General features: G+C 44.3%; 1 protein-coding gene and 1 pseudogene across 10 annotated transcripts in view; both read left to right on the top strand.

Moving 5' to 3' along the window:
• Positions 1–23,731, top strand: part of LOC110495559 (myc box-dependent-interacting protein 1) — a 40,430-nt gene extending 16,699 nt beyond the window's left edge. The window contains exons 6-17 of one of the 10 annotated variants that reach the window (XM_036982376.1): positions 419–526; positions 2,802–2,894; positions 3,269–3,354; positions 3,658–3,733; positions 3,835–3,890; positions 4,821–4,859; positions 7,071–7,119; positions 7,827–8,018; positions 21,105–21,143; positions 21,307–21,360; positions 21,580–21,681; positions 21,786–23,731. In XM_036982376.1, the coding sequence (XP_036838271.1) occupies positions 419–526; positions 2,802–2,894; positions 3,269–3,354; positions 3,658–3,733; positions 3,835–3,890; positions 4,821–4,859; positions 7,071–7,119; positions 7,827–8,018; positions 21,105–21,143; positions 21,307–21,360; positions 21,580–21,681; positions 21,786–21,887 (996 nt within the window). In that variant the 3' untranslated portion in view covers positions 21,888–23,731. The other 9 variants (XM_036982377.1, XM_036982378.1, XM_036982373.1 and 6 more) reach the window with 9 other exon arrangements.
• On the top strand, positions 14,714–14,883 carry LOC118965399 (annotated as a pseudogene).
• Positions 23,732–24,229: the final 498 nt, after the last annotated feature.

Raw genomic sequence — 24,229 nt, 5'->3', positions numbered from 1 at the left:
ACCGAGGGCTCTAACAGAACAGACTACACATACTGGTACTGAGGGCTCTAACAGAACAGACTACACATACACTTCTGGTACCGAGGGCTAACAGAACAGACTACACATACTCTATACAATCCATATGGTGGAAGTTCAGAGTTACAGCGTGATTAAAATGTAATGGTAATGTTCCTCTGTTTGTGGAGACTGCATTCACCGTAAACGCTGCAAATGTCTGCTCAATAGGAAATCACCTTTACATTTTCTGGTGTGCAATCTTTAACGTTTCAGCGATCCTGGTTTTAAATGGAGCTCAGTTCCCAGACCAGTTAGAGGATACATCAATACATACATTTGATTGATTGGTTCTCAAGAAGCTGCAGCCTTCTATCTATCAGTGACTATGTGGGTATGTTTGTCTGGTGTCTCTGACCAGGCACGCATCGCTAAGCGGGACAGGAAGATGACCGACTACGACAGTGCGAGGCATCACTTTGGCTCCCTACAGAAGGGCAAGAAGCAGGACCAGGCCAAGATCGCCAAGGTAAGATGGCCGCCCGCTGCATCGTTTCCTGGGTTCATTACGGTATCACACTGCTGAGCCAATCCAAGTCGAGCCAGTAGTACTGGGATGCATCCGCCATCGTTTAAAATAACAAATAATATATGCCATTTATTAGACGCTTTTATCCAAAGCAACTTAGTCATGGATGCCTACCTGTTACGTACGGTTGGTCCCGGGAATCAAACGCACTATCCTGGCGTTGCAAGCACCATGCTCTACCAACTACAGAGGACCAGCGTTTCTGGAACCTTCTTGGAAGGAACAGAACAATGTAAAGAGAAAATATCCAGGCCAGTTCAGGTCGGCTCTATAATGTGACTCAGTCATGACACTATAAAGGCCTTAACAAAGCTAATGCAAATACCCACATTATGATGTCTGATGTCAGTAAGCAACATTCTGCATTGCAATTTTGGCGAGGCGTGTTTTGCTATGCTTGGCACATGCTCCCATGGGCGTAGGCTTTACCAGTTGAAATAAGCAACCAATCAACCTACTGGGGGAAAAAAAGTCTCATTAACCTGTTTTTCATGTGTGTGTGTTTGATTGGGTGTTAATGTGCAATATGGAAATACTCTTGCCCTATTTCAAAACTCTCTCAAACATGCCTGTCTGAATTGCTAACCTGCCTGTCTGAATTGCTAACCTGCCTGTCAAACTACACTGCTCAAAAAAATAAAGGGAACACTTAAACAACACAATGTAACTCCAAGTCAATCACACTTCTGTGAAATCAAACTGTCCACTTAGGAAGCAACACTGATTGACAATAAATGTCACATGCTGTTGTGCAAATGGAATAGACAACGGGTGGAAATTATAGGCATTTAGCAAGACACCCCCAATAAAGGAGTGGTTCTGCAGGTGGGACCACAGACCACTTCTCAGTTCCTATGCTTCCTGGCTGATGTTTTGGTGACTTTTGAATGCTAGCGGTGCTTTCACTCTAGTGGTAGCATGAGACGGAGTCTACAACCCACACAAGTGGCTCAGGTAGTGCAGCTCATCCAGGATGGCACATCAATGCGAGATGTGGCAAGAAGGTTTGCTCTGTCTGTCAGCATAGTGTCCAGAGCATGGAGGCGCTACCAGGAGACAGGCCAGTCCATCAGGAGATGTGGAGGAGGCCGTAGGAGGCCAACAACCCAGCAGCAGTACCGCTACCTCCGCCTTTGTGCAAGGAGGAGTAGGAGGAGCACTGCCAGAGCCCTGAAAAATGACCTCCAGCAGGCCACAAATGTGCATGTGTCTGCTCAAACTGTCAGAAACAGACTCCATGAGGGTGGTATGAGGGCCCGATGTCCACAGGTGGGGGTTGTGCTTACAGCCCAACACCGTGCAGGACGTTTGGCATTTGCCAGAGAACACCAAGATTGGCAAATTCGCCACTAGCGCCCTGTGCTCTTCACAGATGAAAGCAGGTTCACACTGAGCACGTGACAGTCTGGAGATGCCGTGGAGAACGTTCTGCTGCCTGCAACAACCTCTAGCATGACCGGTTTGACGGTGGGTCAGTCATGGTGTGGGGTGGCATTTCTTTGGGGGGCCGCACAGTGTTCTCGCCAGAGGTAGCCTGACTGCCATTAGGTACTGTAAGATCCTCAGACCCCTTGTGAGACCATATGCTGGTGCGGTTGGCCCTGGGTTCCTCCTAATGCAAGACAATGCTAGACCTCATGTGGCTGGAGTGTGTCAAGAGGAAGGCATTGATGCTATGGACTGGCCCGCCCGTTCCCCAGACCTGAATCCGATTGAGCACATCTGGGACATCATGTCTCGCTCCATCCACCAACTGTTGCACCACAGACTGTCCAGGAGTTGGCGGATGCTTTAGCCCAGGTCTGGGAGGAGATCCCTCAGGAGACCATCCGCTACCTCATCAGGAGCATGCCCAGGCGTTGTAGGGAGGTCATACAGGCACGTGGAGGCCACACACACTACTGAGCCTCATTTTGACTTGTTTTAAGGACATTACACCAAAGTTGGATCAGCCTGTAGTGTGGTTTTCCACTTTAATTTTGAGTGTGACTCCAAATCCAGACCTCCATGGGTTGATGAATTTGATTTCCATTGATCATTTTTGCGTGATTCTGTTGTCAGCACATTCAACTATGTAAAGAAAAAAGTATTTAATAAGAATATTTCATTCATTCAGATCTAGGATGTGTTATTTTAGTGTTCCCTTTATTTTTTTGAGCAGTGTATTTGTCTTGCTTCTCTCTCGCTCTGTCTGTTCGTCCGTCTGCATGGCTAGCCGATGTCTCTTGTGGAGAAGGCTGCCCCAGGTTGGGCCCAGGGGATTCTGTCTGCTCATCAAATAGCCCAAACTAACCTGACCAGAAACCAGGTGACTGATGTCTAACTAACTCACCCTCTCACCCCTGTCACACTTCGCCCTGACCCCCCCCCGCCATGCCTTCAACACTCACTTGTCATTCACCCATTCTGAGTTCTAATTCTATATTCTATGCCACCATGCCCTAACATTCTGTCTGTATTCCATGTCGTTCTTTAGTTTGATTGTAGATAATGTGCTTTCTTTTGAGTAACATATACTAACAAACATGGTACTGTAGAATTGTTTAACCTCTGTGGATGTGTCATGGTGTCTGTCCAAGCATATACTAACATTGTTTAACCTCTGTGGATGTGTCATGGTGTCTGTCCAAGCATATACTAACATTGTTTAACCTCTGTGGATGTGTCATGGTGTCTGTCCAGGCAGAGGAGGAGTTAGGGAGAGCTCAGAAAGTATTTGAGGAGATCAACGTAGATCTGCAGGATGAGCTTCCACAGCTGTGGAACAGGTGAGAATTCTCCACCCTCTCACTGATGCTACCAGGCTGACACAATCTCCTTCCCTCTGTCTTTCTGAAGAGCCACCCACTTACAACCACTGTTATCACGTTGTCTCTTCCACATGTCATCACAGACAGTCAGACACACACACACACACACACAGAGTGTTGCCAGCCACCATGTTAACACGTTCTCTCTTCCACATGTCATCACAGACAGACAGACAGACACACACACACACACACACACACAGAGTGTTGCCAGCCACCATGTTAACACGTTCTCTCTCTCCTCTCTACTCTTCTCTCTAGTCGTGTTGGCTTCTATGTTAACACATTCCAGAGTATGGCTGGATATCAGCAGAGGTTCCACAAAGACATGGGAAAGGTGAGAGGGAGAGCTGGGTGCCCACCGTCAGTACACGGGACTGATTGATAAATACATGTCTAGACTGATTAATTGACTTCCTCCAATCTTTCTGTTTGCAGCTGAACCAGGACCTGAATGATGTCATGACCAAACTGGATGAGCAGAGGCTGGCCAAGTGAGTGAGACTTGACATGATACCAATGTGTTGCGATTACCAGTGGACTATTGTACATATGATAGTGTTCATCTATGGCGTACCTGTCTACTTTGCCCCACTGTTATATGTACCTGTACAATCTACCTCTGTCTGGTGCACCTTTTAGGAACTTTATGGTAATTGTAGAGAAATGAGGTCCAATGCAATGCATACACAGGGTTGGGCAGTAACGGATTACATGACGACACAGCGAATGTGTTTGATGGATTGTGGGGAAAGAGCAGGAATAGGTTTTTGTAGGCTACAGTCAAAGTTATGTCTTCCAATGGAGTGACTGCTGTCGGCATCCAAAGATGATCCAACTTGAGTAAACGCTTGGAGGTCAGGATGACAGCAGTGGTGTAGTGTAATTTGATACGGATATCACTTATTATTGATCAAAGCATGCCATTCCATGAGCGCAGCATTTATTTTTCAACTCAAATCAATGAGCCCAATCAGTCCTCCATGACAACAGAGTAGGGTTGGCTAATAAGTCTTTAGTTTTGGTGCTCAGATAAAACAATTTGGCTGATCTACGCTTCCATATTTCCAAGTCCTATTCTTTCCGATCAAAGGGTATAACATTTATTGGAATGACTGGAATTCTGATAGAATTTGGTTCATGATGTAAGGATATAATTAAATCGTATTATTATTATTATTATTATTATATGTAGTAGAAAGCGATGGGTTAGAAGAAGCCTACCTAACCAACCCATAAAGTAAATTGTAACATCCATATATGACCACCTATGTAAACTTTAACATTGATTTATCCTGTAATAGACGTGGTTCAATTGGCAACATACATTTTTGTCTTCTTCTAATGCCTCTTAAGGGGAAATGAATCTAAAAGTAACTGAATGTAATCAGATTACGTTACCCCCCCCCCCCCCCCCCCTACAGAAAGGCAGGTAAAGACTGGAAGCCTGGACCCAAGAAGAGGTAATGGACCTGACTTGGAGTGACCAGTATGACAGTTTATATGTGCCTGTGTGTGTCCTTCTGCATGGTGCAGTTAGATACTGACTGAGAATAAAGGACTTGTTGGAAACTACAACTCCCTACTACATCACACAGTTCAGCATGATCTGGTTTATAAAGAGCTTGTTGGAAATTACAACTCCCTACTACATCACACAGTTCAGCATGATCTGGTTTATAAAGAGCTTGTTGGAAACTACAACTCCCTACTACATCACACAGTTCAGCATGATCTCGTTTATAAAGAGCTTGTTGGAAACTACAACTCCCTACTACATCACACAGTTCAGCATGATCTGGTTTATAAAGAGCTTGTTGGAAACTACAACTCCCTACTACATCACACAGTTCAGCATGATCTGGTTTATAAAGAGCTTGTTGGAAACTACAACTCCCTACTACATCACACAGTTCAGCATGATCTCGTTTATAAAGAGCTTGTTGGAAACTACAACTCCCTACTACATCACACAGTTCGGCAGCACTATGTGCTCACAGAAAAAAAGAAAGAAATGGAATTCAAATAATTGAATGCATGTCAATCTCTGCATGTTGCAGTTCCATACTGAGAGAGAATAAAGGATTGGAGGACTCAAAACAGGATGTATGTACCTTTAGTTGTCCAAGTGAACCGTCATCTGTCAAGTAGTGCATGGAGTTCTGCTGTGTGCTTGGACATTCATGGGTGTTCCTGTAGTTCTCAGTCTGAGAGTCTGTGTGTTTCAGGTCAGGCACTCCTCTGCATGACCGCAGCATGGCGTTTGAGAAAGCCTTGTGTTGTGAGTTGGTGTCTCATGCCGCAGCAACGTCCCCAAATAGTTTTTGCTCTGAGCTGTGTATTTGTGAAGTACTACGCACAGTCTTGTTATATATTATTAATAAAGAATGGTTTGTTTGGCATATGCTCATTCTCCCTGCTAAAATGGGCCTGTGCACACAGATCATTAAATATACTTCTCAGCCCCTTGCTCCCATCTTGTGGTCTTGGTGGATGGTGCAGACTGTTGACTACACAGTAGGGCATACTGTAACAAAATGTTTTGCGACAAAAATAACGAACGTCTGTGTTCTTATCAGAAAAGTTCAATGGTTGTACCAACGCATTTCACCCCGTTTCAAAATGTTTTCTCTTACGCACACCAGTTGACCCTGTTCTGCTTTCCCATGGTGATACAGGGGGACAGTCTGTGCTAAAAAAAACTAATCGGCGCGGCCGCCACCAGATAGTCAGACCTTCACCACTGTGGATGACTGAAACTGATACGCTGCTACATCTTTGCCCGTTGTACTATCATCTTAGTGAATCACCCGCACCTTGCTCCAACACAACTGAGGTCATTGTCCCCCCTCTCGTTCTCTCTCCTCCTCTGCCCCCCCTCTCGTTCTCTCTCCTCCTCTTCCCTCTCTCGTTCTCTGCCCTCTCTCGTTCTCTCTCCTCCTCTTCCCCCTCTCGTTCTCTCTCCTCCTCTGCCCTCTCTCGTTCTCTCTCTCCTCCTCTGCCCTCTCTCGTTCTCTCTCTCCTCCTCTGCCCTCTCTCGTTCTCTCTCTCCTCCTCTGCCCTCTCTCGTTCTCTCTCTCCTCCTCTGCCCTCTCTCGTTCTCTCTCTCCTCCTCTGCCCTCTCTCGTTCTCTCTCTCCTCCTCTGCCCTCTCTCGTTCTCTCTCTCCTCCTCTGCCCTCTCTCGTTCTCTCTCTCCTCCTCTGCCCTCTCTCGTTCTCTCTCTCCTCCTCTGCCCTCTCTCGTTCTCTCTCTCCTCCTCTGCCCTCTCTCGTTCTCTCTCTCCTCTGCCCCCTCTCGTTCTCTCTACTCCTCTGCCCCCTCTCGTTCTCTCTCTCGTCTGCCCCCTCTCTCCTCCTCTGCCCTCTCTCTCCTCCTCTGCCCTCTCTCTCCTCCTCTGCCCTCTCTCGTTCTCTCTCCTCCTCTGCCCTCTCTCGTTCTCTCTCTCATCTGCCCCTCTCTCGTTCTCTCTCCTCCTCTGCCCTCACTCATTCTCTCTCTCGTCTGCCCCCTCTCTCGTTCTCTCCTCCTCTACCCTATTTATTTTCTACTTTCTCCTTCCTAGAAAAATAAATACAGTAAAATGTTCTCTCTCTACTGAACACAACCAGGACATCTTCATCATGGCATGACATGGGAGTCAGTCAGTAATTCTCCCTTCCTCTTTCTTTCCCAGTGAGGCAGCCGCCGCCAACCACAGCGTTACCCCAGACGCTGCACCCAAGGTAAGGTTCCCTCATACAGGGGCTGTAAAGTGTCTGACTGTCTCTGTGTTTGTCTTGAGTGACTGGGGTTTGTGTGTTGATGAACGAGTGTCATTTTCAGAAGCGTGGGTCAGAAATGTGTGAGTGTGTGTGTGTGTGTGGGAAATCTTGAGTTTAAGGTCTGGAGTATTTTTATGGTGTTGAATTCAAGAGGGTGGAAAAAGGAGTGGACGGTACAATTGCGAGCACACACAGTCGCTAACATCCTCTTCAGGAAAACTCCCAAAGCGAGAGATGAAACTAACCCAGAGCATGTTGAATGGAGAGTTTCTCTCCATTGGTTTGATAGACATGTGCTCTTCTAACATAGAAGGAAGCCTCATAGACACCACTTACAGACTAGGGCTGGATCCAATCCATGGCGCGTTGTAGAGCAGCGCATTGCACTTGATTTCTAAAGGTAATTTACGCTTGAGCCAACATGGAGGGTGAGCCAACATGCGCAGCGTTTACAGTAAACACAATCAACAGGAATGTCAGGGAAATTGCCTTGAAAAGGCACATTGTCGTCTGTCCAGAGCGCTGCTCCATGACACGCCTTGGATTGGATACCAGCCCAGGTAACAGTAACCTACTATTACTAGTGTGCTGGTGTGTTTTACTAACCTGTGTGCTGTGTCTCCCTCACTACTGTTGCATGTGTGTACATACTTCCGTGGACACTCCAGACGAGGCCGGCGCCCCCTGGACCCGCCCCTGTACGCCCGCCCCCCAGCCCCAGACCCTCGTTGACTCCAGCTCCAGACACGCAACAGGACATAATCTTGTTCGATGGTGAAGCCCTGGTTCCCGACGCTAACACAACCGCACCGTCACAGGCAACCTCACCGTCACAGGCAACCACTCCGTCACAGCCGCAGGTCAGATGATGTCATAATGTCCCCTCAGGCTTCCATCAACATCATACCCTCAGTGTCAACTCAGACGGCTCATAGGTTCTAGCCTAGGGATGGTCTGGTCTCCCATTTCCTCTACCCCCTTGTTTTCCTAGGGATGGTCTGGTCTCCCACCTCCTCTACCCCCTTGTTTTCCTAGGGATGGTCTGGTCTCCCACCTCCTCTACCCCCATGTTTTCCTAGGGATGGTCTGGTCTCCCACCTCCTCTACCCCCTTGTTTTCCTAGGGATGGTCTGGTCTCCCACCTCCTCTACCCCCTTGTTTTCCCAGGGATGGTCTGGTCTCCCACCTCCTCTACCCCCATGTTTTCCTAGGGATGGTCTGGTCTCCCACCTCCTCTACCCCCTTGTTTTCCTAGGGATGGTCTGGTCTCCCACCTCCTCTACCCCCTTGTTTTCCTAGGGATGGTCTGGTCTCCCACCTCCTCTACCCCCATGTTTTCCTAGGGATGGTCTGGTCTCCCACCTCCTCTACCCCCATGTTTTCCTAGGGATGGTCTGGTCTCCCACCTCCTCTACCCCCATGTTTTCCTAGGGATGGTCTGGTCTCCCACCTCCTCTACCCCCATGTTTTCCTAGGGATGGTCTGGTCTCCCACCTCCTCTACCCCCTTGTTTTCCTAGGGATGGTCTGGTCTCCCACCTCCTCTACCCCCTTGTTTTCGGCTTGCTCTTTATTTTCTTTCTTCATCCATCCTCTCCTCACCCTCTTCATCCATCCTCTCCTCACCCTCTTCATCCATCCTCTCCTCACCCTCTTCATCCATCCTCCACCTACTTTTTCACCTGCCTATCCATATCTCTGCAACTATTACAGCTGGTAACACCACACGAGTCATCTCCAGGGCCTTCCCAGTAAAATGTCCCATTAATCCCAGTGCTTATCTTCCGTGTGTGTGTGTGTTTGGCCCCAGCAGGGGTTATTAACCTGCTCCATATGGACCTGGATGTACTATTGCAGGCCGCCACTTCTCCGGTACCCAAAGTTGGTGTGTCTCCCCATTGGTCAGGCAGCAAGGTCACCAGGTTCAGGGGTCAGTCAGACAGTCCTGGTGGTTTGAACTCTTCCCCTCGTTCAGTGCACAGTCTTTGCATGCTATGCATGGATTCACTCAATGCATGCAAGGGACGAATTGACAGCTTTCCTCACATGACAGTAAGACTGACAGACTGGGGACAGACGGACACGGACAAGACAGACACACTGACAGACTGGGGACAGACAGTGTGTCTCTTCAGTCCAACCACCGAGATGGAATACTCTCCATTATTGCAGCATTACCAACAGTCAGGCCACTGAACTTATTCATCAACATTTGTTCCAGTTGAACCAAAGGCAGATTGATGCTCTATTAGATGCTATCAGATTATACACAAAACCCTGATAAGGTCCTAAGACACAAGTACACAGTTCACAAATGGAGAGTGGTTAATATGGCATACAAACAGAGTTCACACTTAAACAGATGAACTTACTGGCTAGTTTCATTTATTTACCCAAGAGAGCATATAGCTAGCTTCATCTATGCCCTTTTATGTTTTTCTGTGCCTATATCATATGTGGTCTATTGGATAACAGCACAATCATTTGGGCTTTTTTCTGGACTTGGGCTCATTAAATGTGGTTAATGTAGGGATCATTAAATGTGGTTAATGTAGGGCTCATTAAATGTGGTTAATGTAGGGCTCATTAAATGTGGTTAATGTAGGGCTCATTAAATGTGGTTAATGTAGGGCTTCATTAAATGTGGTTAATGTAGGGCTCATTAAATGTGGTTAATGTAGGGCTCATTAAATGTGGTCAATGTAGGGCTCATTAAATGTGGTCAATGTAGGGCTCATTAAATGTGGTCAATGTAGGGCTCATTAAATGTGGTCAATGTAGGGCTCATTAAATGTGGTCAATGTAGGGCTCATTAAATTTATTTAATATGTCTCTTTAAATGTGGTCAATGTAGGGCTTCATTAAATGTGGTTAATGTAGGGCTCATTAAATGTATTAATGTCTCATCAGGCTCAGGTAGCATCAGGTCTGAATGTTCATGCTGATCAAAGCTCTAATCAAATCCAGATATTTATATGCTTTGGAATGTCACTTCCGGTTTCCTGGCGGGAAATACCCCAGAGAAAACAACATATTTATTCTCGGTTAATCACAATTACGGCCTACCAAAAGGCCTCCTGCGGGGGCTGGGATTAAAAATATAGGACAAAACTACATAAAGAGAGGCCTAAGTCAACAACATAGCAAACTAGTGCCATTTGATGAATGTAAATAGACATCTGTTACAAAACACCAAAAAGTTTGCCTAATGAAGTTCATCAATTGCCATTGATTGGGTCTACATTTAATTGATGAGCCTTGCTGACAATGTACCTTTTCTGTAGCCTGAAAAGTCGTAATATGTATGTAGCCTATTGGATAACAGCAAAATCATTTAATATATGTCTCATCAGGCTCAGGGAGCATCAGGTTGGAATCCCTGGCTCATATCCCAAGTCCCTGGCTCATATCCAACCTTAATTGACTCCACCATATACATTTCTCCTACAGATGCCCATTAGCTTCTGGTGTAGAAACCAGACTGTGGCCCTTCTCATTTCCATAGGATACCTGATGATTAACAATATTTCAAGTTTAGAAGTCAGAACCCATCAGTTCCCCCTTTTGAACATTACCTTCATACTGTTCAACATTTATATAAACTTGGAAATGACTTAATGAACAAACAATGACAGGATTTAACATTCACAGTTGATTTATGTTTACAAATCCAAGACTTATGGCCTCTGTTCTATAATCACACTGCACACTCTTATTTACATCTCTCGTCAGACAACAGAATGACATTTTAGCTTCCGGTTCCTAAGAGCGTTATAGCATAAGACTTGACAAGCAAAAAGAAACAAAACATAACAAACACTGTGTTGAGCTATGCATAATTATATATGCAAAGAAAAAGAAAAGTTTGATAATATGACAATTCCCACTCTCTCTTCACCTGACTCTATGCCTTGAGGATACTTTTCTGCTGGGTTCCACAAAAATGAAGGCCCTAAAACACCTCCTCATGCTTTCACCCAGTCTTCCCCTGTCTGGCCACAGGTTCCAAGAGGCGTTCTCAAGCCATGTCATTTTCACTTTGCTCCTCCATGGCCATCATAACATTTGATCTTGATCAGTCGGTGGAACTCTGGGGCCATTAAGTGAACAATTGCTTCAGTTCTGCTGTGGCAGCAATGATACCAGAGATATTTGATACAAGATCAAATGTTATGTCAATATTATGTTCTCCAAATTGTTAATAAAAAAATCACAATCTTTGATATTTGGCGGAAAGTTTACAGAGCTCATTTTGGTGTAATCGAATTTGACGTGTGCGAGAATGGCGCCTTTCGAAAGCATTGTGGGTATCGCTTCTCGGCCTTTTGGCTAAGATCAAGATCGAGTGCATTTCGCGCGGGATCCTCAAGGTGGTGCGACGTCGGCGGCGGCCACGTCACAGTCAGCGGCTGCTGGACTGAAGAATACGCTTCGTTTTAATTGGACAGGAAAGGAAAATTTGATGGAGAGTTCGTTTTGGAAAGGAAGTTCTGTTTGGACCTCTACGCCTGACAGCAGACGATGTGCACTGCCTGCAACAGAACACACCCGAGAAGTTCTACGATGTGTCTTTCTACACCATCACCCGGCTGGAGGAAGTAAGCGGGCTCTTCCGTGCGAACGCGACAACACCCGCCCTCGTGGATTTTAAAGTTGAGTCCATGTGCAGGCACAATAGGAGGGTGCTAACGGTGCATATGTTCAACCCCTGGGTCACTGAATTAACTTTAGTGTGCTACCTCAGCCGGTATGTGACCATCTTGCCAGGAGTGAGAGACATTAAGGCATCTGGACATCTAGGCATCTGGACAGGGAAGAGGTAGTTTCATGTGCTGCTAAAGGAGGACGAGAGCGGCCATGATGGATACCGCCATCCTCCTGCTTCTTTTTCCATCGGTGTAGACAGGGGCTACCTCATGTATGCTGGACAGCCTCGTTTCTGTAGGAAGTGTAGCACGTATGGGCACCTCGCGGATGCCTGCACACAGACAAGGTGCAGAAACTGTGGGACTATTGGACATACAATGAGGGATTGCACCGTGCCAAAGCGCTGCAGTTTGTGCAACTCAGAGGACCACCTGTTCCGTCACTGCCCGAAGGCAGTCCCCTCTTACGCCAGAGCGGTGAGCGGGAAAAGACCAGATGAGGGAGAAGGCATGGAACTAAGCGCTATTGAGGAGGTTGTGGATGAGCTAGTGATGGAGAGAGAACTGCGAGTCAGAGGAGAGCGGGAGTGAGACGCCATCATCTCACGAGGAGAGAGGAGAAGCGGACAGCAGTTGGAACAAGCAAGTGGAGGAGGAGAAGGGAGAGCCCACCGCGCCCTCGGCTACCGAGAGCTGGACAACGGTGAGAGAGGAGAAAGTGCTCGGTGAAAAGGAAGCAGATGAGCCCTGTTTCCCCACTCATCCGCATGGAGGCGACGGAGAAGTCCGATTTGGGGGGGAATCGCTTCAGTTGTTTTGAAAGCGGGAAGTCTGAGGAGAAAAGCGAGGGAAACCTGGGCAGCGCAGAGGAGACTCTGCTATCCCTGTCAGGCGCGGCCTCCATCGAGAGCAGCGGTCTGGCACCCAGTGGGGTTCCAGCACCCACGCAGATGGAGGGGAGCATGAGGAGGAGGACAGTGTTTTCCCGACCCCTATCTTGGTGGACAGTCCTCCGACTGGAGACCATCGTTTCCCAGACAGGCCGCCTAATGAGTTAATGTACTTAAAGTGAGTTTGGAAAATAATGTCCTATTTAGATAGTTGTCTTTTTCCCTCTTTACCTCATGTCGTCTATCATTAACCTAGCTAGCATCAATGTTAGAGGGCTTAGGAACCCAGATAAAAGGGCGACTGTTTTTTCCCATTTGTCCTCCGTTCGCTTCTCTGTGTGTTTTTTACAAGAAGTACATTTAAAAGATCAAAATGACGTGGAGAGGTTTGCGCGGGAATGGGTTCAGGGAGAGTTGAGGTGGAGTTTCGGAGAGGTGCATTCTAAACAGCAGGGGCTCGAGGAGCCGAATAGATTATCTGTTTGTTCCGCGTGAACTCTGTGTGTCCTCCGCGTGGCAAATTGGAGACCTTTAACAATGTTGTGTGTTGACTGTAAATTATTAAGCAAAGCCGTAACTAATCACCTATCTTCTGCCATGGCATATGTTGTTGGTTTAGACCAAACATGTGGTGTGGTGGGGAGAAGATTAACCTGGAACTTGCATTTGCACAGAGACGTTCAAGCCTATTTAGAGGAAAGGCACCTGCCAGCTATTATTGTGAATTTGGACCAGGAAAAAGCCTTTGACATGGTAAACCATGAGTTTTTGTTTAGAATTATGGAAAAATTTGGTTTTGGAAATAATTTTATGAAATGGGTAAAAATTCTGTATAGTAATGTGGGTAGCAGGGTAAATATTAATGGGAATATTGGAAATGTTATCAAGCAATTACGAGGTGTCAGACAGGGTGACCCTCTATCTGCTCTATTGTATGTTTTATATATTGAACCTTTCGCATGCGCAATTAGGAAAAATTATAACATCAAAAGGCATCATTTTACCTGGAGGGGATATGCTAAAAATATTGCAACATGCGGACGACACAGTTTTATATTTACGAGACGACCTGAGCTTGAAAGAGTCTATCAAAGTCATTGATGAATTCTCTGTTGCGTCTGGGTCGAAGATAAACAAGAATAAAACAGAAATAAAATATTTGGGACAGTGGAAAAGGAGAACGGACCAGTTATGTGGTTTGACTGTGTGCACAGGACCAATGGTAGTGCTCGGCATATCTTTCGGAAATGAAATTAAAGATGACATGTTTAATTGGAAAGAAAAACTATTATCGCTTAATAAAAGATTGGGACTGTGGAAAGTCAGGCGACTATCTTTTAGTGGGAAGGTGTTAGTGCTGAAGGCGGACATTCTGCCTTCATTACTTCACCTTGCCTATGTGTTTCCCATGCCGGTGTCACTTAAGAAAAACTTTCATACGGGTACTGTTTAATTTATTTTGGGGGGGATATGAGTACATCCGTAGAGATCGGATGTACCAGCCTATAGAGGCTGGTGGAAGGGATTTCCCTCATATTCCTCTCAAGCTAGATGCGTTCAATTGGTTCAATTTATAAAACAGGAAGTTTGGAAAAGAATACAATTCGAAATAGATAAGTGGGGCATCGTATCAGTTAAACAGAGATGGAAAGGGATTTCCATCATTGCATATATATATATCCATATATAGTTGTATTCCATAAGTAAAATGTAAATGTAGGCTAAGCCCTTGTACATATTGGATACACACAGAGGGTTATTCAGAGTTCACTTTGGCATACGTGTGCGTTTTTATTTATAGAATTGTTTATTGTTTTTGGAGCTTGTTAAAGGCACGTTAATCTTAAATGTAGACCTGTAATACTGGTCAGGTTCTGCAGAACAACACTGTTTTTGAGGAGTTTTGATATTTTTATATTGTTACGGTACTTTTTGATACTGTTTTTATGAATCCATGTTATGCATGTGCACTGAATTTGTAATTGTAATTGAATGTGAAATGAAAATTAAAAAAAAAAAAATATATATATATATATATATGTTCTTATCAGTTTAATATCTGATATGTCCCCTATCTGGGGACCATATATTAAATTGATTTTTGGAACAGGGAGATGGAATAGGGGCTCGCTCCGTCCACTCCACGCACCGACCTGGTATTGCAGTACCTCCAGGAACGGTCCACCACGTCACTGTAAAGATAAATCAGGCAGAGACAACAGAGTTGATTAGTTTTAATTTGTTAGGATCATGATGTATATTGAAAGTTCACCTCAATGATTGCTAGATAGTGCTGGTCAAGTCGGTCTTCTAATCAAAGTTTATTTGTCACGCGCACGGGAAACAGGGTGTAAACGGTACAGTGAAATGCTTACTTGCAAGCTCAGTGCTATACACATTATCAAAAATATACACATAGCGAAGTAGTTAAAACAAACAATTGTTATGATTGGAAATGTATACGAGAATGAATGAATATACAGTGTAAACTATTAAATGTGCTAAAGTCATGTACTGGTAATATGGCCCGCCTCGCATACCGGTAACGTTGTCTGAAGTCATTATTTGATAGATAGTACTGCTATTTTCATAAGACTCAAATATGCGGTTGAAATGTATACAAGGTTTGTAACTCATCTGCCTGTGTTAAAGTAACTGTCTGTTTATCCCATTGATTCTATGATTTCACACTGCACTTTTTCAAGTGACAAACTTGATATAGGGTACCAAGGGTTATTCCTTCGCTTACAGCATATATATACATACACACAATACAGTCATTGGCTTACGCCGGGTCTCGGAGGGTCGGGCCTGGTTAGTACTTGGATGGTACACTGCCTGGGAACACCAGGTGCTGTAAGCATTTCTGTCCAGCAGAGTGTACTCTTGTACTATTTAATCAGGGAGCAACTGTCTTTAGTATCACCGTTTCTCTCAATCGCCTACAAGCATTTTTTGGAACAATGTTGATTTTCAAAACAGTCAACAAGCAACAGAACTTTTGCAAAACAGTAAATTTTTCCAAATGTAGTTGTCTTTTTAAAACAAAAACATTCCTAAAAACAAAAGAACAACTGCCTGTCAAAATAACACAACTATACTTTTCTCTTGAGTCCAAGAAGACAAAACAAAGTTAGTCTGTCTTTTAAAAATCCCAGTAGATCTATATATATATGTGTGTGTGTGTGTGTGTGTGTGTTATTTGCAGTCACTAAATCATGATCAAAGGTGCAGAATTATGGGTAATTACAATTTCAAACTAATTTGATTCCTGATAAATTAAATTAAGCATTGTGTGCATGATTAATTCATGATATCACAATCTATTCCATGTATTCAATACATAGGCTGGTTTGCTCATAGTTCTGTAGACTATCCTTTTGTGTACAGAAACACAATCCACAACAGAAATCAGTAAAGCTGAATACAATGGGGTAACACAATTGATATGAATGTATAATCCTCAATCCACACCAAAGCAAAACTCTATAATGGAAGGTCACATGTAGGAGATGACATAGGAGTCAGCCAAAGTTACTTAGAAGTAGTCCAACTTCATTCTCTGCATCTCTGAAAGTGATTTATTAAACATTTGTAAAATAACAGGAAAAAATTCCACCCTAGTCTGGTGGTTAAAAGGTGTTTAGCTGAATCCTTTATATAAAGTTCTTCCCTAGTGTAGTTCCTAGTTGACAGTTGCCATGGTTTCACAGCTTTTTCTAATCTCATCTGGTCTCTCATCTCTTATTGCCTCACGGAAGGCGGCTTCCTGGGACTCATGGGAGGTAAGCACTTCCTGTATTTTCCCTCTCCAGCCCTCCTGATTGCTCTCCATGTTTGGAAAAAGTATACTTAAGGGTGGTACACGCATTACGCGAGGGCTGCGACATGTTAAGTGGCCAGTTCGAATCCAAGTTGCAACTATACCCAACATTCTTAAATAATCACATTTATGTGAGTGACTGAACAAAAAGCTTTAAATATGTGACAAAACAATTCTGGTGCTTCCCTCCCTAGTGACACAGTAGACTAGGCACTTGGATATAAACCAGAAGGTCACAGGTTCTAATCTGGGCAATACCCTCCTCCCTAGTGATACAGTAGACTAGGCACTGGGATATAAACCAGAAGGTCACAGGTTCTAATCTGGGCAATACCCTCCTCCCTAGTGACACAGTAGACTAGGCACTGGGATATAAACCAGAAGGTCACAGGTTCTAATCTGGGCAATACCCTCCTCCCTAGTGACACAGTAGACTAGGCACTGGGATATAAACCAGAAGGTCACAGGTTCTAATCTGGGCAATACCCTCCTCCCTAGTGACACAGTAGACTAGGCACTGGGATATAAACCAGAAGGTCACAGGTTCTAATCTGGGAAATACCCTCCTCCCTAGTGACACAGTAGACTAAGCACTGGGATATAAACCAGAAGGTCACAGGTTCTAATCTGGGCAATACCCTCCTCCCTAGTGACACAGTAGACTAGGCACTGGGATATAAACCAGAAGGTCACAGGTTCTAATCTGGGCAATACCCTTTCTCAAAAAAATATTGCCATTTGGCCACTTCTTATAACAAGCATAACTTTGTCTTACAGGATTATTCCCCGTTTCTGTTTTTAAAATCTCCAACACTAGTAGAATCACTCACCATATTCTACTATAATTTTATTAGTCAAGCAGGAATGTTGTTTTAGGTGTTCTGAATAACAGCTCCATCAAAATTAGCAGAACACGTATGGTTCTATTCAATCTGAATCGCTGAAGCTTTACAGATCGTGTAACCAACTTCACATAGCCCCCCCAGAAGAAAGGCACACGGACACCCGCACTTCAGGGTGACTTGGTTTTTATCTGCAGTAAAAGATATCAAAACAGTGATGACAGGCATTGACAGGATGTCACAGCCACACATTCACTGCTCTCAGAATATCTCTCTCAGACTCAATCCACAAAGTGATCGTATAGTATACATGCGTTGTGTTTAGAAAATAACAAAAATACACAAGATATCTTTTAGATAGGAGCAACAGTAATGGCACATGTCCTCAATGGGAAGTGATATTAATCCATAAACATTTAAAAGGTAGTAAGAAAATAAACGTTCACTCAATATGTCACCTGCTGGCAATAGCTAGCGTGACATTGTAGTGCAGTGACCAACGGTGCTAGTTAGCTAGTCATTAACATGGCTAGCTAAACCAGCAAAAACTTGGTTAACTTGCTGAAATAGGTTTTCAATACATTAACCTGCAAAATAAACATATACAGAGCCACATTCGCTATTGACTTTAGGATAAATGAACCAGTTTTCCAAAAACACCTGTGTTATACAGTTTTTATATAGACAGGAAAGAGACACGAACCTGCTCTCAGAATATCTCTCTGACTGAGGAGCAGACAGACCAACTTGCCAAATAGGGGATAAGCACTCAAAACCCACTAGTTGTTCTTTCAAAGAAAATAATACAAAAATGCTAAGTCCGAAGACCTCTCGTATTAAACACCTCTCGTATTAAACACCTCTCGTATTAAACACCTCTCGTATTAAACACCTCTTGTAACTACCCATCCCGGATCCGGAAGAATTGTCATCAACTGACACTAAGTAGCATAACGCAACAGACAAAAAAAAACATCTTACTAGAAATATTCATATTCACGAAATCACAAGTGAAATATATTCAAACACAGCTTAGCCTTTTGTTAATCACCCTGTCATCTCAGATTTTGAAAATATGCTTTACAGCCAAAGACAAGCATTTGTGTAAGTTTATCGATAGCCTAGCATAGCATTATGCCTAGCTAGCAGCAGGCAATCTGGTAACGAAAATCAGAAAAGCAATCCAATTCAATCATTTACCTTTGAGCTTCGGATGTTTTCACTCACGAGACTCCCAGTTAGATAGCAAATGTTCCTTTTTTCCAGAAAAAGTATTTTTGTAGCCAAAAATAGCTCTGTTAGTTCTTCACGTTTGGCTGAGAAAACGACCTGAAATTGCAGTCACGACAACACCGAAAAATATTCCAAATTAGCTCCATAATATCTACAGAAACATGGCAAACGTTGTTTATAATCAATCCTCAAGGTGTTTTTCAAATATCTATGATAATATATAAACCGGGACAGAGCTTTTTTCAGTAAGACCTGGTGGAAAAATAGCTACCTCTGTCTTTTGCGCGAGAAATACACAAAGAGCCATCAGGTGGACACTGACGCAATGTTGTCGCTCAGACTCATTTTTCAAAATAAAAGCCTGAAACTCTGTCTTGTGATACTAGACACATATTAAGGAAGCCATAGAAAAAGGAATCTCGTTGATATCCCATTCACTGCTCAATAGAGAAGCATAGGAAGGGACTCTTATTTAGAAACCGCTGCGTTCCTGATTGGATTTTTCCTCATTATTTTGCCTGCAATATCAGTTCTGTTATACTCACAGACAATATCTTTACAGTTTTGGAAACTTTAGAGTGTTTTCTGTCCTAAGCTGTCAATTATATGCATATTCTATTTTCTAGTCCTGAAAAATAGCCCGTTTACTTTGGGAACGTTATTTAAAAAAAATAAAAAAATAAATTACCCCTAGATTGAACAGGTTTAACAACCGTACTACAATGGCAGCAAATATTTTTTATGAATTTAGTAACACATAATGAAAGGTCTACTTTATGTTCTTTGATGTCTACATTGCGCGTGAGGTTGATGGAAACTCTACATTTTCAATTTGTGATTTCCGTTTGAGCCGATATCACCGTGAATGCAGTCTCCGCTAACGAGGGACATTGCCTTTACATTTCAATCATGCTGTAGCGCTGACTTTCCACTATACAGATTAGAGGTCGACAGAGGAAGCCATAGAAAGAGGGACAATTTCGAGTTTTCATAATCGGTAATCTGCCTTTTTGGATGCCGATTATGACCGATTACATTGCAATCCATGACGAAACTCCGTGGCAGGCTGACCACCTGTTACGCGAGTGCATCGTCAAAAGGACCTAATGGCTGCAATGAGCCAAGGTAAAATGCTAGCTAGCATTAAACTTATCTTATAAAAAAACAATCAATCTTCACATAATCACTAGTTAACCTAGTAATATCATCAACCATGTGTAGTTAACTAGCTATTTTTTTGAGCCAAGCTGAAGTTAGAAATATGCTATGTAGAACAAGTAGAATAAAGGAATCACGTCGGCTCCATTCGTTGCATTTATATCTACAAAGTTCGTATACTGAATGTGGCCATGGGCATTTGGGATAATTGTTTTGAATTTGTACTTTTATTCGGTGTTCTAGGATATTTCCTTTCAAGCATTTTCTTTGAAACATTAGTAGCAATAGGAATGTTCTTGGTTTGTTGGGTACCATATTCTGAAGACACTTGAATGGCGAGCTGATCTCTGGCAGCACTCACAGATCTTTCTCGTATCTTATCTGTTGTCCCTTATCCTACAATTCCTGCTTTTGACCCATGGCCCCTTTATGCCCTGTGGCTTTTTGTCATCAAACCGTCGGTCCCATTCCAAATTCTCTGTGTTGCTCCACCCACGTGCACCTTGGCCACCCCTCTACCTGCCATACTGCCTCGCCCCCTTCCCTCCTCAGCCTGAACCCGAGCATCCCCCTGCAGTGGAGGAGCCCCAGCAGAACGACGACAAAGGGTCCCAGGAGACCAAGGCTGGCTGGGAGGAAGAGGAGTCTGCAGCCAACCAGGGTGGCTGGGGCGATGATGAGACTGGGGCCGCCCCGAGCTGGGATACTGAAGGGACACAGGCTTCTCAGGCATGCTGGGACCAGGATGTGACCCAGACTGGGCATTCTCAGGGTGGCTGGGGCGATAACGGGGCCCAGGTAGGGGAAGAGGCTGCAGATGCTGCCTCTGATGGACAGGCAGGCTGGGGTGATGCGGGTGCCCAGGCTGGGTGGGCAGAGGAGCCAGCTGCAGACGGGCAGGTGGGCTGGGCTGAGTCTGGGCAGACTGGCTGGGCTGACTCAGAGCAGAGCGTGAGTACGCGGGGAACGAGGAAGTACTGTAGGGGAGTGTAGATGTGCTATAGGTAGCGCTGGTAGATGGACAGGAGGTTCATTACAGTAGTGATGGGAGACCAAGGCTTCTGAAGGGTGTTGATCATTGACTGGGACAAACAAACACCCTGTGATTACCCCATCTGACAGGAGGTTGATGAAGTTTCAGTCTCCCATCTTTAGGATCCGTAGATAGATGGCATGGCTGTTGTGGCGGTCTGATGGTGGCACATGTTGACAGATTGTGCCCGGGGAGAGTCTTTGTGCCTGGGTGTATGTATTCCTGTGAAGTCTTCATACCTGTATGTGTATGCTGATCTTTGTGGGGTGGGAGGGATACATGTTCATTGGGAATTCTCACCTCCCCTTTCTCTCCCTTCCAGACTGACACTGCTGTGGCAGCCGCTGCAGGGGCTGCAACTGTAAGTACTGGAGTAAATGGGCCATTCATATGTAGTACAAACATTGGGTCCCTGGCATATCACTCCCTCTACAGTGTGACGTAACCATTGTAGAATTGATTGACCACTTAATACATTTCTCAGTATCAAATTAAGCCTTTTCTCTGCTTATTTCTGAATCCAGACTGCGGTGACCAATGGGTCTTCTGAGGTGCTGCCGGCTGGAGTCATCTACAAGGTGAGCCCTTTGCTTGTCTTGTTTCTAGAGGACCATAGAGACGGCTACTGAAAAGGGGTTGTTTGAACACCTAGTTCCAGGTTCATGGAGGAAGAAAACTCCAGCACACTAGTATTTTTCTATATTCTGCCAACAATGGATCTTGGTTGTTGCGGTCAGTATATCTTAAATCAGGTAGCAATATCGCTGTGTGTGATGTCCAAAAAAATAATAATTCAGGTCAAAGCCATGCATGACTATGCTGCCACCGATGGAGACGAGCTGGAGATGAAAGCAGGAGATGTTGTGCTGGTCCTGGCCTGGGAGAATCCTGATGAGCAGGTCAGTAGCCAGCCGCATTCTACCCCCACTGAGAACTATAACACGTTTTCACACGTGATTGGGTTACATCCTCTGATAACCCATGCTGTTTGTGTGTGTTGCAGGATGACGGCTGGCTCATGGGCGTGAAGGAATCTCATTGGCTGGAGAACAAAGACCTCTTGGCAAAAGGAGTCTTCCCTGAAAACTTTACCCAGAAGTTGTGAGCCGGACGTCCCATCCAAACTGCACTCCCCCTTCCCCTCTAATCCCTCTTCCGTCCTTTGGGACATCTGCCAGGATAGAAACAAACCAAACCACATCTCAATCATTGACCCGTGTATCAAATGTGCTGGTATATTTTAGCAGATTCGCACGATTATTGTTTTGATTTGTTACATTTGACTACGTAATGTATGTGTTTTTGCTAATGCTAATGTGGTCAGTAATGTATTTATGCTAAGCTAATGTGGCCAGTAGAAACAGAGTATGCTAGTTTCAATGAAAAAGTAATGGATGTCACACTGCTTGAACACCTTTTGACATATCATGTAAAAAAACAAAAAAAAAACATTAAGAGTTGCATGATCATTTTACTGTAGTAACAACATCACACCCCTAGACAGAGATTGGGACTGCTCTGGTATCAGTCCTTCAGTTCTGACTGTGATGAGACGAAAAATGTACTGGTACTGGACCAGAACCTTGGGGCACACCAGATTAAAGCAATGTTGACCTGGGTCATGTTCGGAAGGGTACTCGAAGAAAAACGTTTTGCAACGGGAAAACAAAAAAAAATCTCTTGTTCTTATTGGAGAGTTCAGGTAGCATTCATCCTACTGGCTCTGTTGTCGTTAACTCTTAAGTCTATACTCTATGTCTGTATCAAACTTTAAGTCACTATTATTATACTTTGCCCAATGAAATGCAAAAAGACTCAGTAGCTGTTCTGAAACCATGTGATCTTATATCTGTGACCCGTTTAATGTACCATTTGCCTCTGAGAAGTGGGCTCCCTAGGCTGTCGCTCTGCTAAGATGAATGTTTTATCTATTGTACTGTCCCTCTCTCCACCTATGTATTGTACTGTCCCTCTCTCCACCTTTATGTTTGTACTGTCCCTCTCTCCACCTTTATGTATTGTACTGTCCCTCTCTCCTAAGCAGTAGTTGAAGGGAAATCAAGGGAACCCAGCCGTTGCTCTCTCCCTTAGAGAAATCTCTCAGAGATTGGGTCAGGAGTCAGGACACACATCAGAATCAGGCTCCCTAGCTCTGTGTATTTTTCTATCAGTCCCTCTCCTGTGAAAGAGATTCCTGGGACATGTGTTAGGGAATGGTGTGCAGAAGCCCTGCAGCGTTGCAACCATATACATGGAATCCATAGAAAGGGCTTTGAAGTTGAAACCTCTAGCCCTGGCAATTTGACTGGTAAACTCACGTGTGCAATGGCTGCCAGTCCACCCACTATGCCACCATTGACTTGAATGAGGAAGCCTGTTCTATGGATTCTATTTCTACGGTTGCGACAACTTTTGTGAAACACTGGATAACTAAAGCAAGAGAATAATAGTCTCTCAACTCTGTGGTATTGGTTTCATTATAACTCAGGTTATTGCTTGGCTCTGAGTGGAGTGATAATGGCCCAATCATAAAATCTACACCTAACTTGTCTCTATTAGAATATGTTGATAAGGGCTAGAGGGGCGAGGGGTAATGAACAAAACCGCATGTTCAGAAGAATTTTAGAACTGTGGTCAATGTTCTGATCAAAAGTAAGGCAACTATTTATGGGTGTCATACCATTTTAATGTAACAATCCATACAAAGTATTCAAAGAGCCCTGAAACAAATCATCTCAGTGTCCACATTGTGTCCTGCTGAAAACCAAAGTTAAACTCAAGTCAAATTAAGCCTATACTCAAGTACTGTGTTCAACTCCTAGATGTAGCTGGAAATCAACACCTGTGTGAACACCCTGTAACTGTATGTTTAAAATGTCTCTCAGTGGAAAGTGAGCGAGCCTGTAACCGACAGACTTCTTTACAACATTAAAGATGGGTTCAACACCAGACACTGTGGCCTTCATTGTTTCACCTGCTTTACACCTGGGGGTTAGAACACCTCTGCATGCTGCCTGTATGGTGATAGCCTAAACAACATTTTCACACCCTACTGATCACACATCAGAAGACCAATCAGACAGCTGCCCCTCACTCGGGGACAACACCCACATAGTAGTGGTCTGTGCTACTTTATCATAACACCAGATGGCAGTGTGACTTGACAGGCCTTTACGGCAAAGCATTGTAATGGCGGCCAATAGCAGGACTTGCTTAGTCACATTCCTCTCATGACATCATTGCTGCTTCTGTGGTGAATATACAGTATACTCTGTTAGCAGGTGCATGGGATGGAGATGCTTCCAGGACTCGGACTGGCTCCCCTTTCAAGCCATGCCTCAAACAATCACTACAGATTCAGTGACATAAGAAATATCTATTTAACTCCCAAATAAGTATAGGAGCATCCCCATGAATTCATTAATTGTATCATATGAAATGGATCAA

The sequence above is a fragment of the Oncorhynchus mykiss genome, chromosome 7 (assembly GCF_013265735.2).
Source record: "Oncorhynchus mykiss isolate Arlee chromosome 7, USDA_OmykA_1.1, whole genome shotgun sequence".
NCBI classification, from domain to species: domain Eukaryota; kingdom Metazoa; phylum Chordata; class Actinopteri; order Salmoniformes; family Salmonidae; genus Oncorhynchus; species Oncorhynchus mykiss.
This window is presented reverse-complemented; position numbering and strand designations above follow the sequence as displayed.